This window comes from Archocentrus centrarchus, chromosome 16 (assembly GCF_007364275.1).
Source record: "Archocentrus centrarchus isolate MPI-CPG fArcCen1 chromosome 16, fArcCen1, whole genome shotgun sequence".
In the NCBI taxonomy this organism is placed as follows: domain Eukaryota; kingdom Metazoa; phylum Chordata; class Actinopteri; order Cichliformes; family Cichlidae; genus Archocentrus; species Archocentrus centrarchus.
This window is the reverse complement of record NC_044361.1, coordinates 3360553-3380203: the sequence shown is the minus strand read 5'-3', so window position 1 is coordinate 3380203 and position 19651 is coordinate 3360553. Positions and strand designations below refer to the sequence as shown.

Here is a 19651-nt window from a genome sequence, read left to right as displayed (position 1 = left end):
AAATTGGGTGTATGATATTCCTGATTGTTGTTATCATGATGCCAGTTGTATGTTGTGACAAACAAAAAAAAAAAAAAAAAAAAAAAAAAGGAAAGCAAAAAGAAGCAGAAAATGAAGAGTCGGCATTTTGTATAGGTTGTTTATATGTATGGGAAGAAATACTGACAATAAATGCGGACACGGTTGTGAACACACAAAGTTACGGAGTCGTTTTTGAGTTCACTTTGGAAAAAAAAAAAAGATCAAATCTGACATTAAAGGAGCTGGAAACTGAATTTTGTACTAGAGCGCCATCATCACAGCCATCACCGCTTTCCCAGCACTATAATGGCAGTAATACACTAAACACGAGTAATAACCTGTACACATGAGATGGATTTAGCCACCTTTACTCACTGCTTTGTCAGTTGGGAGTTGCTTCCACAACCTCAAACTGGCATTCTTTTTATTGGCCACCAGGGGGCAATACCTGTTGCAAAAAGACCTCTGGTCCTAAAAGGAATCTACGGGAGAAAGTCTGATTTGACCTATGACCACTTTCCTCTCCAGTTTGTGGTCTCTGTCGCTCATTTCGGGTCCTTTAGGGGTCACCACAGCAGATCATCTGTCTCCATCTCATTTTTATCTCCAGCATCCTCTTCTGTCACACCCAGCCCTCTGCTCGTCCTCCTCCACTACACCCATGTACCTTCAGTGGTCTTCCTCTTTTCCTCCTGCCTGGCAGCTCCATATTCAACATCCTTTATCCCGCATCTGCACAAGCCATTTCAGTCTTGCCTCTTTAACTTTATCTCCAAACTGCACAAACTGAGCTGTCCCTCTGATGTACTCATTTCTAATCCTGTCCCTTCTTGGTCACTCCCAACAAAAATCTTAACATCTTCAGCTCTGCCATCTCCAGCTCAGCCTCCTGTCTTTTTGTCAGTGCCACTTGTCTTCGGACCATACATCAAAGCAGGTTCCACTCATTTCAGGTCACATTGAATAAAAGATCATACTCTCTCAGAAAGGAGGATTATTTGGGGTACATGCACAGTTTCACAGTCAGACTCGCCCTCTCTCATCACATCAGGTTTCAGAACACCGAGATGATGATGGTGAAGCAGGAATGAGTGACATCAAGGAAGCTTCATCCATCTATGATGTACTATGATTTAGAGCCAACTTCACGTGGCCCGTCGAGGAACTGCAGTTCTTGCTACTTCCACACAGGCTTAATTTTTCAGATGCAGAGGTTTCCGTTTGTTTGGCTGCTTTTACAGAAATCCTGAAATGTTTACGTCTTACATAATTTAATATTTGTTGGGAAACTTATTGGACTTACAGTGAATGAGTAAATATATTTACTTGACCAGTCTTTCTTCTGCTCCTCTCTATGTGCATGTCTGTTTCACCATGCTCTGGATAAAAGTATGAATGTTTATATTTATTTTAAAAGGACAGCACATATTAATTAGCATGAGCACATCATGTAAATATGCCAGATTTAGCCTTCATCTGCAGTCCTTGGGAGCTTCAGGGAAAAGAAAAAAAAAAAAAATGCATTCTTTCTCATGGCCACCAGTGGGCGCTCCCTGTGTGGCAAAAAGACCTCTGGATCCATACAAATCTATAGAAAAAACAGCCCTCTGCCCTTCACATACCAATGGGTGATTTCAAGGCAACTACATTCATCTTTAATAAAACCATAGATGGTATAAAACATATAAACTCATCAGGAAAGTTTTAATTGGGGTCAGGGCCAAAGGCCATTTTCCTATAGATTTCTATAGGACCGAAGTCCTCTGCAGCCACGGGCATCATTTTGTCATTTGTCTTCAATGCTGATGTGTCAGAAGCAGGAAAAACAGTCAGCAGTGGTCAGTATCTATCAAAAAGTGATCCAAGGAAGGGACAGTGGTGAACCAGTGACAGAGTCATGGGTGGCCAAGGATTATTGAGTGAAGGCTGGCCCGTGTGGTCCGATCCAACAGACGAGCTACTGAGGCTCAAACTGCTGAAAAAGTTGATGCTGGTTCTGATAGAAAGGTGTCACAACACAGTTTGCTGTGTATGGAGCTACATAGCTGCACACCAGTCAGGGTTCCCAGGCTGACTCCTATCATCTGCCCAAAGTACCAACAATGAGCATGTGAGCATCAGAACTGGCCCGGACTGACGAATCACATTTTCTTTCACATCACATGGCTGGCCGGGTGTGTGTGTGTGTGTGTGTGTGTGTGTGTGTGTGTGTGTGTGTGTGTGTGTGTGTGTGTGTGTGTGTGTGTCGCTTACCTGAGAACACCTGGCATCAGGATGCACTATGGGAAGAAGGCAAGCTGCCGGAGGCAGTGTGATGCTTTTGGGCAATGTTCTGCTGGGAAACCTTGGGTCCAACCATCCATGTGGATGTTGCTTTGACACGTACCACCTACCTCAGCATTGTTGCAGACCATGTACACCTTTTCATGGAAACGGTATCCCCTGATGGCTGTGGCCTCTTTCAGCAGGGTAATGCACCCTGCCACAAAGCAAAGGAATGGTTTGAGGAACACAACAATGAGTTTGAGGTGTTGACTTGGCCGCCATGTTCTCCAGATCTCAATCCAATCGAGCATCTGTGGGATGTGCTGGATAAACATCCCTGATCCATGGAGGCTCCACCTCGCAGCTTTCAGGACTTAAAAGGATCTGTTGCTAACATCTTGGTGCAGATACCACAGCACACCCACAGGGCTCTACTGGAGTCCATGCCTCAGCAGGTCAGGGCTGCTTTGGCAGCAAAAGGTGGACCAACACAATATCAGGCAGGTGGTCATGATGTTATGCCTGATTGGTTTATACTGCCTATGCATGACAAAAGGTAAGTGGAGTAAAGCAGAGACATAAATGTGGTGAAAGAGTGCAGAGAACACTGCATTTTTTGGTAGAAAAGATGTTCTCTGTGGTGGACACACTGTCTAATCTAGAGCACACTTTCTAAATTACAACAAAGTTTTTCCGCACCATGAACACAAAGAAATTTCTCAAATGCAAACTCCTATCTGTTTAAATCCATAAATAATAAATTTAAAGAGTTTAACAATTTAAAATGTATTCATTTTATTCTAAGACTTTTATTTAAATTAAACTGTGCATTCAGTGTCTTATATTTTCATAGAGATAAGTAATTATGGAAATTATGGTTGTAAATTTAATAGCCGTCCGCTTTCATTTCCCGTGGTTCTGTGAGAAACTGCGTTACATTAGTTATGAAGCATTAAATGGAGGAAATGTAAAATCGGGCAGAAAATTGGCCCAAATCAACAACCGCAGAGAGGGGTTAAATCCAGTTTCATGTATCTGCAGTTAGCTGACAGCGGCACGACTCTGAACCCAGAGTCCGTTCATACCGAAGACATAAATCTGAAATAACAGATGACGCAGAAATGATTTCTTTGTTTAAAAGCCTCAATAATTCTCTTTAACAGCTGCATGTTCAGGTAATTGCAAACATTACTCAAGTAGGACTAAATTGGGCTTTCTTTGAGTACTATTTCCAGTTGGGTATTAATACATATTTGGTGCATTTGCTGAAAATATTCAAGGAAAATGTTGTCGTTCATTTTACCAGTTCTTAATAACAAAGCAGCTGTATTTGGCGTTTCCATTAGATTTATTCACTACAATAAAAGACCATCAGCAGCAAGAGGTGAAGCCGTCATTATAGAAGGTTTTTAAAAAGGTTTTGTTTGTTTTTTTTAAATCTCTATTGAATTGCCTGTAGAGCTTTTCTCCAATTTACATTTTAAGTAATTTTTTGTTGTTTTGAAAGACGACTTCTATTCAAACTGTTCGTTTATTTATTTTCTTGTTTTTCTTTTAACTAAACACTTTGTGCTCTTCTAGCAACCAGAATAAGTGGGCTCAGTATGATAGCATGAATTCTGTGCCAGTGTTGAGCCACTGACTTGCTGCACCATGCTATTACTCCAAAGTACAGCTCAGCTTCAAGTAAACTTTAGTTGATACCTCTTCAACACAATACACAGACAGCATGGACATCATGTAAATGTAGCTCTGTCTGCCCCTATGAACAGAGCAGAGGGAGGAAGGGACGTCCTCTTAATGTAAGTAACGGGGGCAAAATTTGGTTTATCTAAAGTTAATAAGATAAGAAGCCTTTAATTAAATAACCTAAGGATCTTCCAAAGTTTCTGCATTTTAGTACAAAATCCCCTTTGTATTCCTATCTGCCCTCTGCAGCACACTGTATATATCTGCATGATTTTGGTTTAAGTCTGCCGGCTGAAGCCTCTTACTAACTTCAGAATGAGCACTGTGGATTTGTTTCACTCCACTTCCACTGGAAACACTTCCAAAGACTGAAAGCACTCATTTTTTTTTTTTATGGGCAATAACAACACAAGAATTGTATCAGTGTGGAAATACAGACATTAATATTATCAGTAGGAATAATTAGACATGATCAGTCCTGAGGTTTTGGTTTGTGTCCAACAAGATGTCATCTGTGGATCTGAGGGAGACTTTTTAAACTGATAACCTGCCCTACAAACTGGGGGCGTGGAGCTTAAAGGACACGGGCATTTCCTGGACAGGGAGCGTCTGCTGTAGATGCTATCAAGCTGCTTTACTGGATCTAATTATTTTAGAGTCGGACCGTCCTGCTGATTAAACGTTAGGATATCAACCTCTCCAGCTTCAACCTCCCGGAAGTTGCAAACTTTCTCCAAGTGCAGACTAAACAAATTTGTGGTATTTTTTTTTTTCCCCAGCGCATTTGCAATGATTATATGTGCTTTAGAATGTGCAATGACGTGGTGTTATGGACTTTTATGAATGGAAACCACTGTGTAGTACCTTCATGTAATTTTAAAAACAATATCTTCATGGTCTTAGTGATGAATTGGTATTTTGAGCATTATAGAGTGCCAACAGTGTTAAAATGTAGTTTTAAATTCAATTTTATTTATATAGCACCAAATCACAACAAACAGTTGCCTCAGGGCTGATGTATAAATACTTGATTGGCACTTTTTAATACTTAATTGGAGGTCCGAGTGCAGGATGCACACAAACAGAACTGTTCTTGAATCTCACTGGGTTTGCTGTACAGTTAGAAGAAGAAGGATCCACTGCAGCTGACTGCCCACTAGATGTCAGCCCTTGATGATGTTAAAAGTTGCTTCTCAGAAGTGTGAACCTCCCTCTCTGCTCCCCCATTCTCTTCTCTCCCTCCCCCTTCTTCGTTCCATCTTTTCTCTCTCTGTCCCTTCCCCTCCACTCCCCCACTCTCTCTCTCTCTCTCTGAACCTCAGAGCGCGCTATATAAAACATCCCTCCACACTCAGATGTACAAACACCTCCGTTCCCCACCGCAGCTTCTTCCAAACCCTGCGTCAGAAAACACCCTGGTACTCACTTGAAGCGTTTTAACAGCAGACATCTGACCCTTCCTGAATGAACTGGAGAAGCCTGCTCTCCTCTCCCGCACCTCTGGACCGTCTTCTTCACTCTTTATTCCACCTCAAGTTTGGCAACTGATAACGGCTCAGTCAGAAGGAGATTCTCTCTTTTTTGTTTGCAACAGCTGAGAAGATCAAGGACTGTTTGGCATGAGGAGAGACGCTCCACGAGGAGGCATGAAGACCACATGTCTGTGGGCTGCCGCCATGCTGTTGTCAGTCATCTCTCTGGTGAGTTAAATGTCGTTTTGATTTGAACACCATTTAATTAATGTTTGCAGTGTTCATAAAGACATTTCTACAAATGAGTCCCCCAAGCTGGACTTGATCATTTTGAGTTCATGTTGCCGTCTGATAATGTGACCAATCGAAGGATAATATTTCCTTCCATTTCCAACACATGTGATCTGTGTTATAGTGCAGTTTTTAAGTCCTGGGAAGCTCCATTTCTAACACATCTATGCATTCACTCATTAACATCACGATGAATTAACCAATCTCAGCATGAACAAGCTCTCCAAATCCAAATCTGCATCTTGACAAATCCACCCGCTGGATATTTCTCCCTCAGCACTATTCATTCAATCCTTCCTTTGCACCCCCCACCCCCTGTTTACAGCTGCGGTCCAATAAGAATATATTTGGCAGTACGGCGGGGAACAGCCTGAGCCCATTATGGCAAACATACCAGAATGCTCCCAAGTCAATGCCTTGACAGTTTGTGACAACCCAATTCCTTTAATCCTTGAAGAGACAGTAACCCCTCACCCGCTGATAAATCTGTCAACAAAGCAATCAAAGCAGAACAGGAGCCACTCCTCTCTCCAACAAAAATTCCATAAACTTAATCCCCACAAACTTGACTGGCCTTAAAAAGCTCCCGTGGTGTTATCTGTGTTTAATTTGCATAGTGATGGAAAGAAGTCAATTACTATTAATTATTCTCTACAACTTAATACCCATTATCGAATTGAATTCACCGTCTTGAAAACCATAAACTCAATTTCACAGCTGACTAAGCGCACTAATCATTTCACCCCTCCCACTTTTTTTTTTTTTTTTTTTGGCTTTACGGAGCCCTTCCTGCTTTAAAGGAAAAACAACAATTCTTCAGTTTCAGAAGTAACAACATTAACAAACACGCCCCCCCCCTCGTCATGATGTAAAGACAAACAATCATTAAGTATGTGAGATATACGTACAATAGTATCATGATAGTGTGAGCTGATCTCACAGCATCACTTGACAGGAGTGTGTTTTTTTTTCCCCAGACTGAGCTGCCAAATTGCTTCGCTATGCTTTAATGGGATGATCATAATTGTTTCGTACTTGGTGCATCCTAAGCTTTTGCCTGCAGCTCCTTCAACAGATTGACAGACCCATGGGAACCTCACAAACTTATTTTGGCCGCCTTTGAACCAAGTCGTGTGTGAAATAATATGATTATGCATTTTTCCTCTGGGTAAGTTGGAAAACTGGTGGCTAGATTCTCCCCCCCTTCTTCTTCTTCAACCCCCCCCCAAAAAAAATCCCGCAGTCTGTCCGCGTATAGTATTTATCCTCCTCAGAAGTCATGGTAATAATTGTGCCCTGGCCTCTCAAAGCAGTGCTGCAGTGATAGGACTCAGCTCCATCCACAGCTGCCTGTGATGTCTTGACACACTTTGTGATTTGTCATCATCTCTGACCCCCCTCAGGTAACACTTTGATATCACTGGGAGAAAACAGATCTAAACTCTTAGTGGGCGTCAAATGCCCTCAGCTGGTCCATCAGCTCAACTACACAGGGACCTCACAAGACGAGACGAGTTAAATTCACTGTAAATGACTATGACGACAAGTGCCCAGTTGGAAAATACTCCAAAGACAGCATCAACACTCTAAGGACTCTTACGCTACTCTTCCGTCTACTGTCAAACACAGAAAAGTGGCTCTAAATGGAAGATATTTCATAAACCAACTGGTGGGAGTCTTGTGCTAGAGGTGTCTGTTTCACAGCAACTGAAAGTCATAAATTAGATTAAATATAAGCTTTTATTGAGGCTAGTCAGTCTCACACCTGAAGAGTCACAAGTCTGATCCTACAACATCCACATGTCCTTGAGCCAAACGCTAACCCCTTAATAGCTCCTCATATTTTAAGCTTCTCTGCATAAGAGCATCACTTTAATACCTTAAATTTAAAAAGAAAATAAAGCTGCAGGGCTCACTTTTCAAAACTTTTCCAAACTCTATATAAATACTTAACATCTAATGATCATCTTGTAATTTTCTGTTGGGTTTTAACATTTTAATATGATAGATTATAGATGTTATAGAGTCCTGATTTGTATTGGCTGAAACCAGTGGTACAGCTCTTCTCATTTCCAATCTTGGGTTGGTGGCCTGGCCAACAGGTCGCAGCATCTCTCTGCAGAAGACAACTTCACTTATTCTCATTTTTATATAATTCTTTTGGCTTTTTGTTTCTCACCGCTAAAAATATTTAAATGAAAATCTGAGACGTCTCGAACAGCTCGCAATTCAAAGATGCATCACAAGTATGAACTGCTTCATTTTAAGGTTAGGAGCTAATGTTTTAAGGCAGGGTGAACCACAACAACCACAGCTATTAATAAAAGACAAGTGCAGAAAAAAAAAAATCAATTTTTTTTGTTATTCATTAAAATAGAATAATGATAAATCAATATCTGTTAAGCAGCAGCTGAACTCACAGCACCTAATAAAGATTGCAAAGTGGAAACCCACATCTGCCATCAGGCCGGCCGCTCTCCATTCTCACTCTGTTAAAGCAGAACTGTCGTCCCCACAAATCCTCCCCGCACAGCAGTCACAGCAGCAGCCGCAGCATTCAGGTAAATGAAAACTGACACACACTTTCATTCTTCCTCACAAGGTTTTGTGTACAGCCCACCGCAGAGTCATCTGGCTCCTCCGGTAGTTCTATTAAAGGTGGAATTTGTTGGCTGTTCGGGGGTCCGGCCCCATAGAATATCCTCCAAGCTCCTGAGGGAACGGGGGGGTTGTTTATCTTCCTGTTTCAAAAAGCGGACGCCTGCGCCTTATCACAGCCTCGCCAAGAGTAGATAGCATTTAAGTTGTCCAACAGCCTGCCTATATGCTGCATCTGGCAATCAGAGTCATTTCCTAAAGGACTTGTGCATAGCGATGCTGTTTGCGTTATCTTGTTGAGGGATTCTGCCTCATATGCCGAATCTGGGAATTATATTAACAGACAGTTAAATGAGTTTTTTTTATTTTTTTTATTTTTTTTTTTTGTGAGGGCTCCTGCATAACAAACTGTAAGACGAAAAGTTGGGCTGTGAAATAAAAGCATTTGAAAGCGACAGAGATATAGTATCTCTGAATGCAAACACTGCATTTATTATACATTTCAAAAATTAATTTACTGCAGCTTTTCCACAAGGCTTTGACTTTATTTCATATATATATATATATATATATATATATATATATATATATATATATATATATATATATATATATATATATATATATATATATATAAAAAAAAACATTTTTAGCCTCCACCAAGGAAGTTTGGAAGAAAAGCAGGGAGGGTTTAAATGGTTTAAATTATGGGAAACACAGAAGCTACACAGATATTGCAGACAAAGCTTCACTCTCCTGAGTCCTCAAACTTTATGAAATTGCAGTTCTTAGGTAAACAGTTAAAGCTGCTGATAAGCAATATCCCTCGGTTTTAAAGTTTTGAATAAAATAATTTTATTCCAGTTCAAACTCTGCCCTCGTCAGCATCTATCCCGGCCATTTTCAGCTACAAAATAAAGTTCAGTTTGTGTTCAGTGCAATAAAGAGAGAAATGAGTGGATTTTTTTTATATTTTCTGGACAAGGATGTTGGCAAGAAGGAAAATGTAAAATATGAGACCCACTCTTTAAGTGTTTGCTAACATTTAATCATATTACATACATGAAGTATGGAAGTCAATAGCCGCCAATTAAAATATCTTGAAAATACGGATCTGTGGTTTTTGTTTTCTTCCATGTGCTAACTGCTATGGAAGGTAATCATTTGGTTCAATTATGTGAACATAATGCATCTTTTTTTTCTTTACTTGTTCTTGATATAATTCTGTCTCACTGCTAGTTCTATGTTGTTTTTACTTTTTATTATTCAAACATTTTTTGTGGACTGAATCATTTATTGTATATTTACAAACTATTTTCAGTGATATTTGTAAATTTTATTAGATTCTTTTTTTTAGATTAAAAAGATCCCAAAACAAAAAAAAAAACTTTTTTTTTTTTTTTTTTAATTTAAAATATTACCACACTTTGTCCTTTAGGGGAGACGGCCTTACCCAGCACTACTGGGAGCGGTCATCTTTGATAGATTCGGATCACAAACGCATGGTTATGGGTATTTTACAGGTATTCTTTTTCATGTGTATTTTTGTGGTTGTTAGTTATATTTAAAAGCATTTTACAAAATTTAAGCTAACATTTTCAAATTAGTTTAAAAATGTATTTAACAATCAATGTTTTGGCTTCAACGGTGATCAAAATGGTTGGAGATTATTTGATTAATAATATTTGACCAATTTCTATATAAAAAGCTTATTTTGGTTCACAGTCAGTATTTGACAACATTTAATGAACATCTTTAATTTTATGTTGGACTTAAAGATTTAAAGTCCTTTACTGTGATAGTTTCCACGCTCGGGTTGAGGACCCTCTAAATGGGTCACAGCATTCATCTGAAGGGGAACAAAGGAAGACAAATGTGTTCATTTTTTCAGATTTGGATCTAATTTTGATTTTCTTTCATGTAATATCTGATAGTCTGGCCGTTTCTCATCACTAAAAAAGTACTTAACTCAAAGTTTATTTCAAAGTGTCTCAAGTGGGCGCTTCTTCGTTTTAGGGTTGTGAACTACTGCTTTGCTATTAATAAAAGGCAAAATAAATTCCGTCTTTAGCCATGTGCAATGTTATTTGTCACTTTAATATTTTACAGAATACAATAGTGACAAACCAATATCTGTTAAACCCGGAACCATCACAGTGTGAATGTTGACCTTTACGCTGCCATGTTTGTTTGTCCCTTTCTTCTAGTTTCACGCTCTCTTCTCTGCGCTCTCTTTTTCAGGCACATTCATGCATCCAGCACACGCTCTTTGTGCCCCACTTGCATGTTTTTTAAAGCAAAGGAGAGGTAAATCTTGGCCCTCTGAGTGTTGGTGCAGTCAGTCGGGGTGTTCTGGATATAAACGTTGCTTTAGTCAGGACTGCCTCTGATCTGCCTAATCTCCCCGGGCTGGATTACAGGTTGGGTTCTAATCCGTGAAGTGGGGTCTCTATGAATGTGCCTCCGAGTGCTCTAATCCAGAGACTGTCAGGTGCTTTAGATGAAAGCTAATTGCATGTCACAGTTTGGGGACCAGACATAACGCTGTGACAACAGAGCAGAGTTTCCACAACAAGGAATTAGGTCTGACGATGACTGGGCACACACTTCAGATGCGCTATGTAATTTTGATAATCTTGGAGGAAAATAGTAAAGCAATCCCTTTTTTAAATAAAAATAAAATAAAAATCTGATTCCAGTGACACATCCTCTTAGAAAATTATTCAAAACACGAAGTTGCAGGAAATCATGAAGCTTTTCAACACACTGAGTGCAATTTAATTTCCTGGTTGAAGAAATGATAAAGATCCTAAACCCACATGGATTTTCATTGTTTGGAAAATATTCTTTACATTTACTCCGGAAAATGCTGCAGGCGCACGCAGGCGCACACACGCACACTTTGAATTATTAGCTAGACAGGCATTTAACCAAGCAGTTTGCTAATATCCCTTGATCTGGTTTTGGGACTCCACTGAGACTGAAACTCTGTAACTGAGAAGCACCAGTAATTACTGCACTCTGAAAATGATATTTCATTTGATCATTAGAGACTACAGTCTTTTAACAACTCAGAATAGAAAAATTAATGGGCTTTACAGTTTGGATTACTGGCCAAAGGTCATTTAGACTCAATTAATTCATTTTCTTTACTACTGGAAGCATCTTCAAGCAAATTCATGTTTAAACTGGCCTTAGTTTGAATTTGACCAACTTCCTGGTTTTCCTTAAAGAGGACGTATTTGTACTCATTTACAATTCTGTGTTTTTAGTGTTGTGCAATGCTTATTCATTTAATGCAGACTCCAATTTCATACACTGTCTGATACAAGCTACTGGCTTGATGACTTTATTGTTTATGACACTGTATTTATTAGGGATGCACCAATAGGGTCTGTTTTCTGACATTTTTCAGTTGTGGCACATCCGATCTTTTCTGAGTAAATGTTAACACAGTCTTTATACATTTATAAATAAGAATTATTTATATCATCAAAAAAAATATACAGAAAAAGATCAATTAATGATTATTGGCCGCATTACATTTTTAAGCCTTTATCATATCAGCAAAGAACTTCACAGTCAGCATCCCCCTAATTGTAAAACTTATATTATATATGCACATAGAAATTACAAAAATTCAAATACTGCTTGCATGCCTTGAAGGGGACCTGCTCCGCTCATTTCCAGTACATACTTCTATTCTTGAACTCTGAAGTATCTTTGTATGCTTCCCAGCTGAAAATAATGATTTACTCTCAGTTCATCCACAGTCTGAAACAAGCTGATTTAGCACCTGTCCCCTTTCAGGCAGCGCTCTTTTGATTGGCTCTCTCTCCTGAACAGAAGATCTCAACGGCAGCTCCTCTGTGCTGAGAGCATTTCATATTCTTCATAGGGATTTTGATGTGACCCATAACGTCGTAACCAGCCAAAGCAGACTTACGGCAAGCTGTGCCATTGTGAAACGATGGTACGTCTGTTATCAACCCAGTTTCAGCAAAAAGAACTCCTCTACCTTCACTCTTAAATTCAAAAATGGAATGGAAATGTTTAAATCCAACAAAGTCGGGCTGCTAAGTGAGCGCAACCGCTACAATGTTACTAACCATATAAACATTACAATAATGAAAAGGATTAAACTCATAAAGGCTGCAAGTCATTCACTGTAAAATCTGAGATTTGGAATAGGTTATAAGATGAGCAGTTCATTACTAAATGTAAGCATGTACCTTTGTAATTATGTAATTCTGTCATATACCTTTGCCTTTTAAAAAAAAAAAGTCCTTCCTTTCCATTTTTTTTTTGTGTTTTAAATCAGAATCATATCTTTTTATGGTCATGAGTCACCTGTTTGACTTCAGGCAAGGCTTAAAACTGAGGACTTTCTGATGCGTCAGTGGAGAAACTGAAGCCCTTAAAAAAGTGGGCGGTCCCTGTTGCGCTCTATAAGAGATCCACTCTCTACGACATCAGAAGTGAGAGTAGAACAAACAGCCTCCAAACTAAGTGTTTCGAGCAGTCCGAGTTTTTGGCTCGCAGGGATAGTCTGACCTCATCAACTAAAACTTTCATATGAACAGCCACCTTTGTAACAGTATGTATAAATATGCCCGAAAATAATGAAAAACATAACAGGTTCAGTTTAGTACTTGACCTTTTAACACGCAATGTTTTAAAAAGTAAATAAAAATTAAAAATATGAGGTTATGCATTACTTTACCTGCTGTATTATTATTATTAGGTAGAAAAACATTGGTGCTTTTAAACTTAACAACTGAAACAAGAGCAAACGTAAAATATTCTCAGACCAAAGAAAAAGGACTGAACTGTGATGGCATAATAGACTTTACAGCTCCCTGGCTGACAGTCTGCAAGATACTATTTCACTGAACTTTTACATCCTAAGGAGCTTTATGTTTGACTATAATGGTGCCAATAAATCCTGGAAAGAAAGTCTCCCTCATCCTCACACTCACTTTATCTTTTTACAATGCACCACCAATGACAGACTTTTGTTTCCAGCAATGAAAGACAAAAAGGGCTGTTCATTAATACGGTTTAACTGCCCCACTGCACCGGGAAACTGCTGAAATTCATATTTCTCTCCTCACCTTGTCACTACAAACATCTTGCTGTGAGCTTCTTGCATTTTCCCTTTATACTTATTAAAACTAACTAGAGCAAAGGTTTTGCTACCTTTGAACCTCGGCTGAATACGAAGGTATTGATTTGACTCTGGAGTATCATGCTGCTTTTAAAAAAAATGCTCAGGCTATGTTCCTCTATTCAGAGAGGCAGAAAGATCACAATGCCAGTAACGCTTCGTTCACATCAGGTCATTCATCATCGAGGCCTCTTCAAAACAACTGCAGGCCATCCTTTCAGACTCCTCCACTCTGAATCCAAGTGCATAAAATAAACAGGAGTTTCAGAGAAAGATCTCAGTCCTCGCACTTTACTCAGAGCGCTGCACGAACTCCAGCTTACACTACAACAAAGTCATTCGGTGAACTTTCTGAATGAGAGGAGACCTTATTTTCAGAGTATTGATCGTGGGTGAAGGTACAAAATGTAAACGCTTCGACCAGATAGATCTGCTGTCACGTTCCTCGGACGGGATTTGGACATCGCTGTCACAAGCCTCTGTGGGGTGCGCGGGAAATCTTTGCTCTCTCATCTGTGTGATTGTTAGAGGAGAGACACAGAATGAATCATCAATCATCCATTCAGGGTACATTCAGCAGGTAATAGTCTGCCGTTGCATCACGTCTGCGCCCGAGAAGCGCTTCATTCATCTCGATGTATGACAGGAATAGGCTTAATCTTGATTAGGACGTTGCACACACACTGTAAGACTTTCTCACAGCATTAAAACCATTTGTGATGGACGTATTTGTAGATGGATAACACGTATGGATTTGTTGATGTTTTCCTACATTTGCAAAGGATACTCATTTTGATCTTGTTAGCACAGACATCTACTCAAAGCTGTTGCTAGGCAGACTGCTGATATTGGACAACCCTACAAAAAGAAAAAAAAAAAAAAAAAAAACCCTAGGTTACGCTTAATAAAAACATTGCATGTAAAGATATGTATTCATTATAATATTCTTTAACAGCAGCAGCAGTAAGGCTGCTTGATTGATAAGTCATAAACTCCGTCACAAAGAACGGCTAAAGTTAAGAATACCTGAACACAATATTTACATTTTGTGTGTTAAAAGACACGTGTCAGGTTTTTTTTTTTTTTTTTTTTTTTAAATACACATTACTGCACAGTTACAGGACTACATCTGAATAACCACATGAATTCTGGCTGGAATTTATGGATCACTGCAGGAGTTTTAGCCAGTTGAACCTCAGCACTTCCCTTAGCTACACAGGAAACCATATCACACATCCACAACGATCAAAGTCTAAACACAGTGTAACTGAAATGATGATCACAGCAGTGTTACAGTAATGACCTGAGGTTAAGCTTCAACAGTCAGTAACCAGTGGTGAGTTGGGGCCAGACTAGTCGGTGTTTCTGGCAAAGCCAAAAGTTTCGAGGGCCCCTGCCAGCCTGATGTCTGCAGCTGCAGACGGGGGCGACATGAGGACTCGTACCAACCGACCCCTCAGCTGTGTTTACTGGGCCAAAACCATTAACGATGCTTCCACAGGTTCAACTCCAGAAACCTGGATATGGCTTTTACTCCAGCTACAGATCATGTGGGCCAAAGACTCTGCCATCTTGGCTGGAGCTGAAGTTAACTGTGAGAGTTTCAGCTTTTAGGGAGGAGTGAGGGGTGAAAGTATTGTTTGATTTAGAAGGCAAAACAGAAACTATCAAAATCAAATGCAAAAAAAGTGACCCCTGTATCATGATCATCTTCAAAACTCCTGAAAGCCAAACAGGAACTGAAATTAAAATCCAATTGATCCCCTCAGCCTGCCATGAGGCAAAACCAACATTAAAGATGCATCTGTGATTTCTAACATAAAAAAATGATCAACATTTAATCACCGAACGTCCACTTATGTCATATAATAAAAAGCACAGAGGCTATGCTTGCATGGAAGCTAATATTAAATAAATAAACAACCAAAGCAGAATAGAAATTCTACAAATAAACGTCTCAATCAACGTGAGCGAGCACAAAGTGTTTGAACTTCTCATAAACTGATCAGAAGTTCCAAAATTGGCAGCTTCCCGGCTGATTTGGAGCACCGAGTTTGTTTTCAGTACAAACTGTTAAAGAATTTAGAGCAACACAACAATAACAACTGCTGTGCTGAACAAACAGCAGATATCAATCTTCACTGAGCTGATCAAACACGAGCCCGAAGCAGGTGAAAGCAGGATATATTTAACGCTGTACAACGCAACACAACTCTGCTCTCAACTGCTTTATTCTATTTTCTGAGATTTGACGTCATAAAGCCACTTCATTATATTATATTATAATATTACTGTCAGCTTTTTATTTCACACTTCATCTTGGACTTATTGAGCTACTGTATTTTATTTCATTTCATAGGTGACGTTTTATTCTGCTGAATTCAGCTCATTTCTACTCGACTCCTATTTGATGGAGGCATTTTTTTTGCTATTCTACTTTTATTATTTTTATTTTCTTAATGATTGTGTTTGCTGATTCAGCTGCTATAAACACAGAAATTGACCAACTTATAAATAAATTAAATTATATCTTATCCCTAAAATCTCACACGATTGCAATTAAATGCATCACTGCAGATTGTATTAAATAACATCTCATGTATAAAACAGCTGACCACAAATCTTCAATCATAATTTTTTTGTGTATGCAGCAGCCACTGCAATGAATGTAATATGGAGGGTGTTGTTGGCCGGATCCACTGTAGCTGCAAAGGCCTCCCCCAAAGGATTAATTCATGTTATAGAGAGAGAATTACAAAATAATATTTTTATCTGGTCTAACATGTTTTTCATCACTTTTCCAAATTCTGAATACAAACATGTCAGATAACCTGCCCCCAAAATATCCCATCTATTGCCAAATTCCTGATATTTACAGGATTTATTAAAATATGCACATCTCCGTGGCATTTCACCCTCAGCTGGTGCAATACCTGCACGACAGTTGTAATTAAACAAGCCCTCCAATCTGACATTTGTTCATGCCCTCCAACACGATGCATAAATGCTTTTTGTGTGCCTTTCAAAACTCTTTGACAAGTCACTGCAGAAAAATAAATCTTTTAAAGGTTTAGGCACAAAGTCAGCTTTGGAAAGATTAGGAAAACATTCTAATTTGTATTAAAATTATAACTTCGATCAGGTTTGTCTACAGCGGGGACTGCCGGAGACTTTTGCTGTCATGGTTAAAACAGCAACAAACTATTTTCCCTCTAGTTCCTCACAGGCAAAATTTATAACTCCAACCGCCACTGGAGGGATTTGTCTCTAAAATGTAAAATATGTTGTTCTGGGGGATTTGCAGAAAATGACTGGTGCCTTTTTGGGAGGACAGTCTAATTTAAATGGACATCTCTCTGTGGGCCGAGTCTGACTCGCGTGAAATTTATTTTTATTCACAGGCAAATGTATGCATGCTCTGAAAATTTAAGATGGGCCAGGCTGCAGTTATCACATTCATATGATATATCGATAGATCTCTATCATTTTATGCTGTTTAAAAGGGAAAACATTTTTTTTTTTTAATTTAAGAGACAAGAGTGTAGATAAGATACCAGCTAAGGTTACCAAGCCTAGCTAGCAAGCTTCATAACATACACAGGTGCATCACACAGACACACACCACTGCTAACTGGATCTAACAAACTTCTTGGAAAGGTCTATAACTCACAGCAAGTCATCTTATTTCTTAGATAATTACATTAAAAATGATCCAGAAGGCGAGAGGATACGAGGCCTACAAAACAGAACAGCTATCGGTCCCAATATCAGGACACTTGTGCATGGCCCTGATTACCCAGATGGATCTTTTAAAAATAAATTCACCCACTGTGTCAGATCCTTGGTTCAAGATCAGGAGGAGATGCAAACACAGCCTCAGAGAGCCACAAGCTAGTGTGTTCCTAGAGCTGATCCCAAGCCTGAATAAATAGGAGGGAAAGGCATGTGGAGTTATATCTGTGTCAAATCAAACATGCAGATCCATCCACTGTGGCAGCCCCTTGGGAAATAAGAGCAGCCGGAAGTACCTTTCACTGTATCATTCATACAAAGGGGGAAATTATCCACAGAAACCTTGTTTTTGGACCAGGCTGTAAACCTGCTTTTTAAAGCTGTAGGGTTGGACTTACAGTCTGTGGCACATGACTCGCTTTTGGAGCCAGCCTGAAGTGGCCGTTACAGGAACCGTATACGCATCCATCTTCTTCCATTTATCTTTGTGTTAAATTCTAAAAATATGTTACTGTTAACTGATTTCAGGTATTGATTGTACTTTGAAAGAAAGTTGTTCTCCTATTTTTTTTTTTTTTTTTTTTTTGCATTTTTGGCCACAGCAGCTTTTATGGGCAGTGGAGAGAGACAGGAAATGGGGGAAAGATACAGGGGAAGACACACGGGCAAATTGGCGACGGGCTGGGACTCGAACCCGCGCCGCCTGCACCGCAACGCGGCATATGTATGTGGTCGCTGGCTTCACCACTAAGCCACCCAGGCGCCCCGAAAGTTGTTCTCCTATTGACCATTTGGATTGAATGATTAGGGACTGCAAAAGGGCCCAAAAACACATCAGCGGCTGTATTTTTATGAGTATTATGAGGCAAAAATTCACTTCAGTTTCATCTAAAAGACATCCAAGTATTTTTTTTCAGTGTAACATTTTAACTAATGCTCATTTCATTTGATTTTCCAGGTCACCAGTGCCGACTTACCGAGTTCAGACTTGAGAGAAAGCTCCAAATCCAAAGTGAAGGCCTACTGGGACGAAAACAGTAAGGCCATCTCCATCAGCCGTCTGCTGTCCCAAACCCTCTATGGCAAAGAGAACTTCACCTCTCTGGACCTGAACTATGATGAAGCAGACTCTTACTCTAAGCAGGAGCACTGGAAATGGCTTTACAACACCTCAGCCCCCCGTGACCCCCGATCAAGGATGAAAAGACGCCCCATCGTCAAGACTGGAAAGTTTAAGAAGATGTTTGGTTGGGGCGATTTCCATTCCAACATCAAGACGGTGAAGCTGAACCTCCTCATCACTGGCAAAATTGTGGATCACGGTAACGGCACGTTCAGCGTCTACTTTCGACACAACTCGACCGGTCAGGGCAACGTTTCTGTGGGACTTGTTCCTCCCACCAAGGCCGTGGAGTTCCAGGTCCACCAGCCGCACCAGCAGTACCACCACCATCACCAGCAGCAGCAGCAGCAGACGGCCCTGGAGACCAAAGAGACCAAGCTGTTCAACTGCAGGGTGGAGTACGAAAAGGTAGAGAAGGGCACCAGGAACTCACTGTGTGCCCACGACCCCTCGCAGAGTTGCCCCCAGGAACAGACCCAGAGCCACGTGTCCTGGCTGTGCTCCAAACCCTTCAAAGTCATCTGCATCTTCATCACCTTCTACAGCACCGACTACAAGCTGGTGCAGAAGGTGTGCCCAGACTACAACTACCACAGTGACACCCCCTACCTCCCTACTGGGTGATCACATGACCAGACAAAGGGGGGGAAGGAAAAAAAAAATATGCAGAGACAGGCTGCAGGGTCCTGAGCAATGTCAGATTATTTGAAAGAAAATGGAGTCAAGACATTTCCAACTTGAGATGTCGACAGGCATTATTACAAATAACATATCCTTGTCACAAGACTGATATTGCTCCAATGAACAGACCTAGCCTGAGGTCATTAAGAGAGCATTTAGGGAAGCATTTATAGGCTTGCAATACTCATCTTATATGCATAGCTGCTTACATCGAAAGGAAATTCTCAAGCCAACCATAAAAATATGCTGATTGTATTTATGTAAATATCGTGGATTCCACACAAAGACCCGAGAACAATTTTATCAGTGTTTTCTCCTGCTAATTTAGTTGTTTATGTTGATGGTGTATTTCCGTCTCAATCATGCTTTCTGTCTCCTCCAATCAGTCTCTGGTAATCACTGCGAACACGTAAATGTCAATGCAAATAAGAAGAATCTGTCAGTATGCATTAGAGGGCATAATGGAAAAAAATCAAACATATTTTGAGTGGTGTTGTTTTGCGCGGTGTGATTGTTAGAGTGAATGTACCTCTCTGATATTGTTGTTGGAATCTCATCCATGTCCCATGCATGAACCCGAATGTGGTAAACAACTTAATAACGTCCATCTAT

General features: G+C 40.0%; 1 protein-coding gene across 1 annotated transcript; it reads left to right on the top strand.

Moving 5' to 3' along the window:
* Window positions 1–5594: 5594 nt before the first annotated feature.
* Window positions 5595–19096, top strand: LOC115794782 (neurexophilin-1). The gene is made up of 2 exons (XM_030750429.1): window positions 5595–5675; window positions 18194–19096. Exons 1-2 carry the CDS (start codon window positions 5595–5597, stop codon window positions 18980–18982), a joined length of 870 nt encoding a protein of 289 aa, XP_030606289.1. The 3' UTR covers window positions 18983–19096.
* Window positions 19097–19651: the final 555 nt, after the last annotated feature.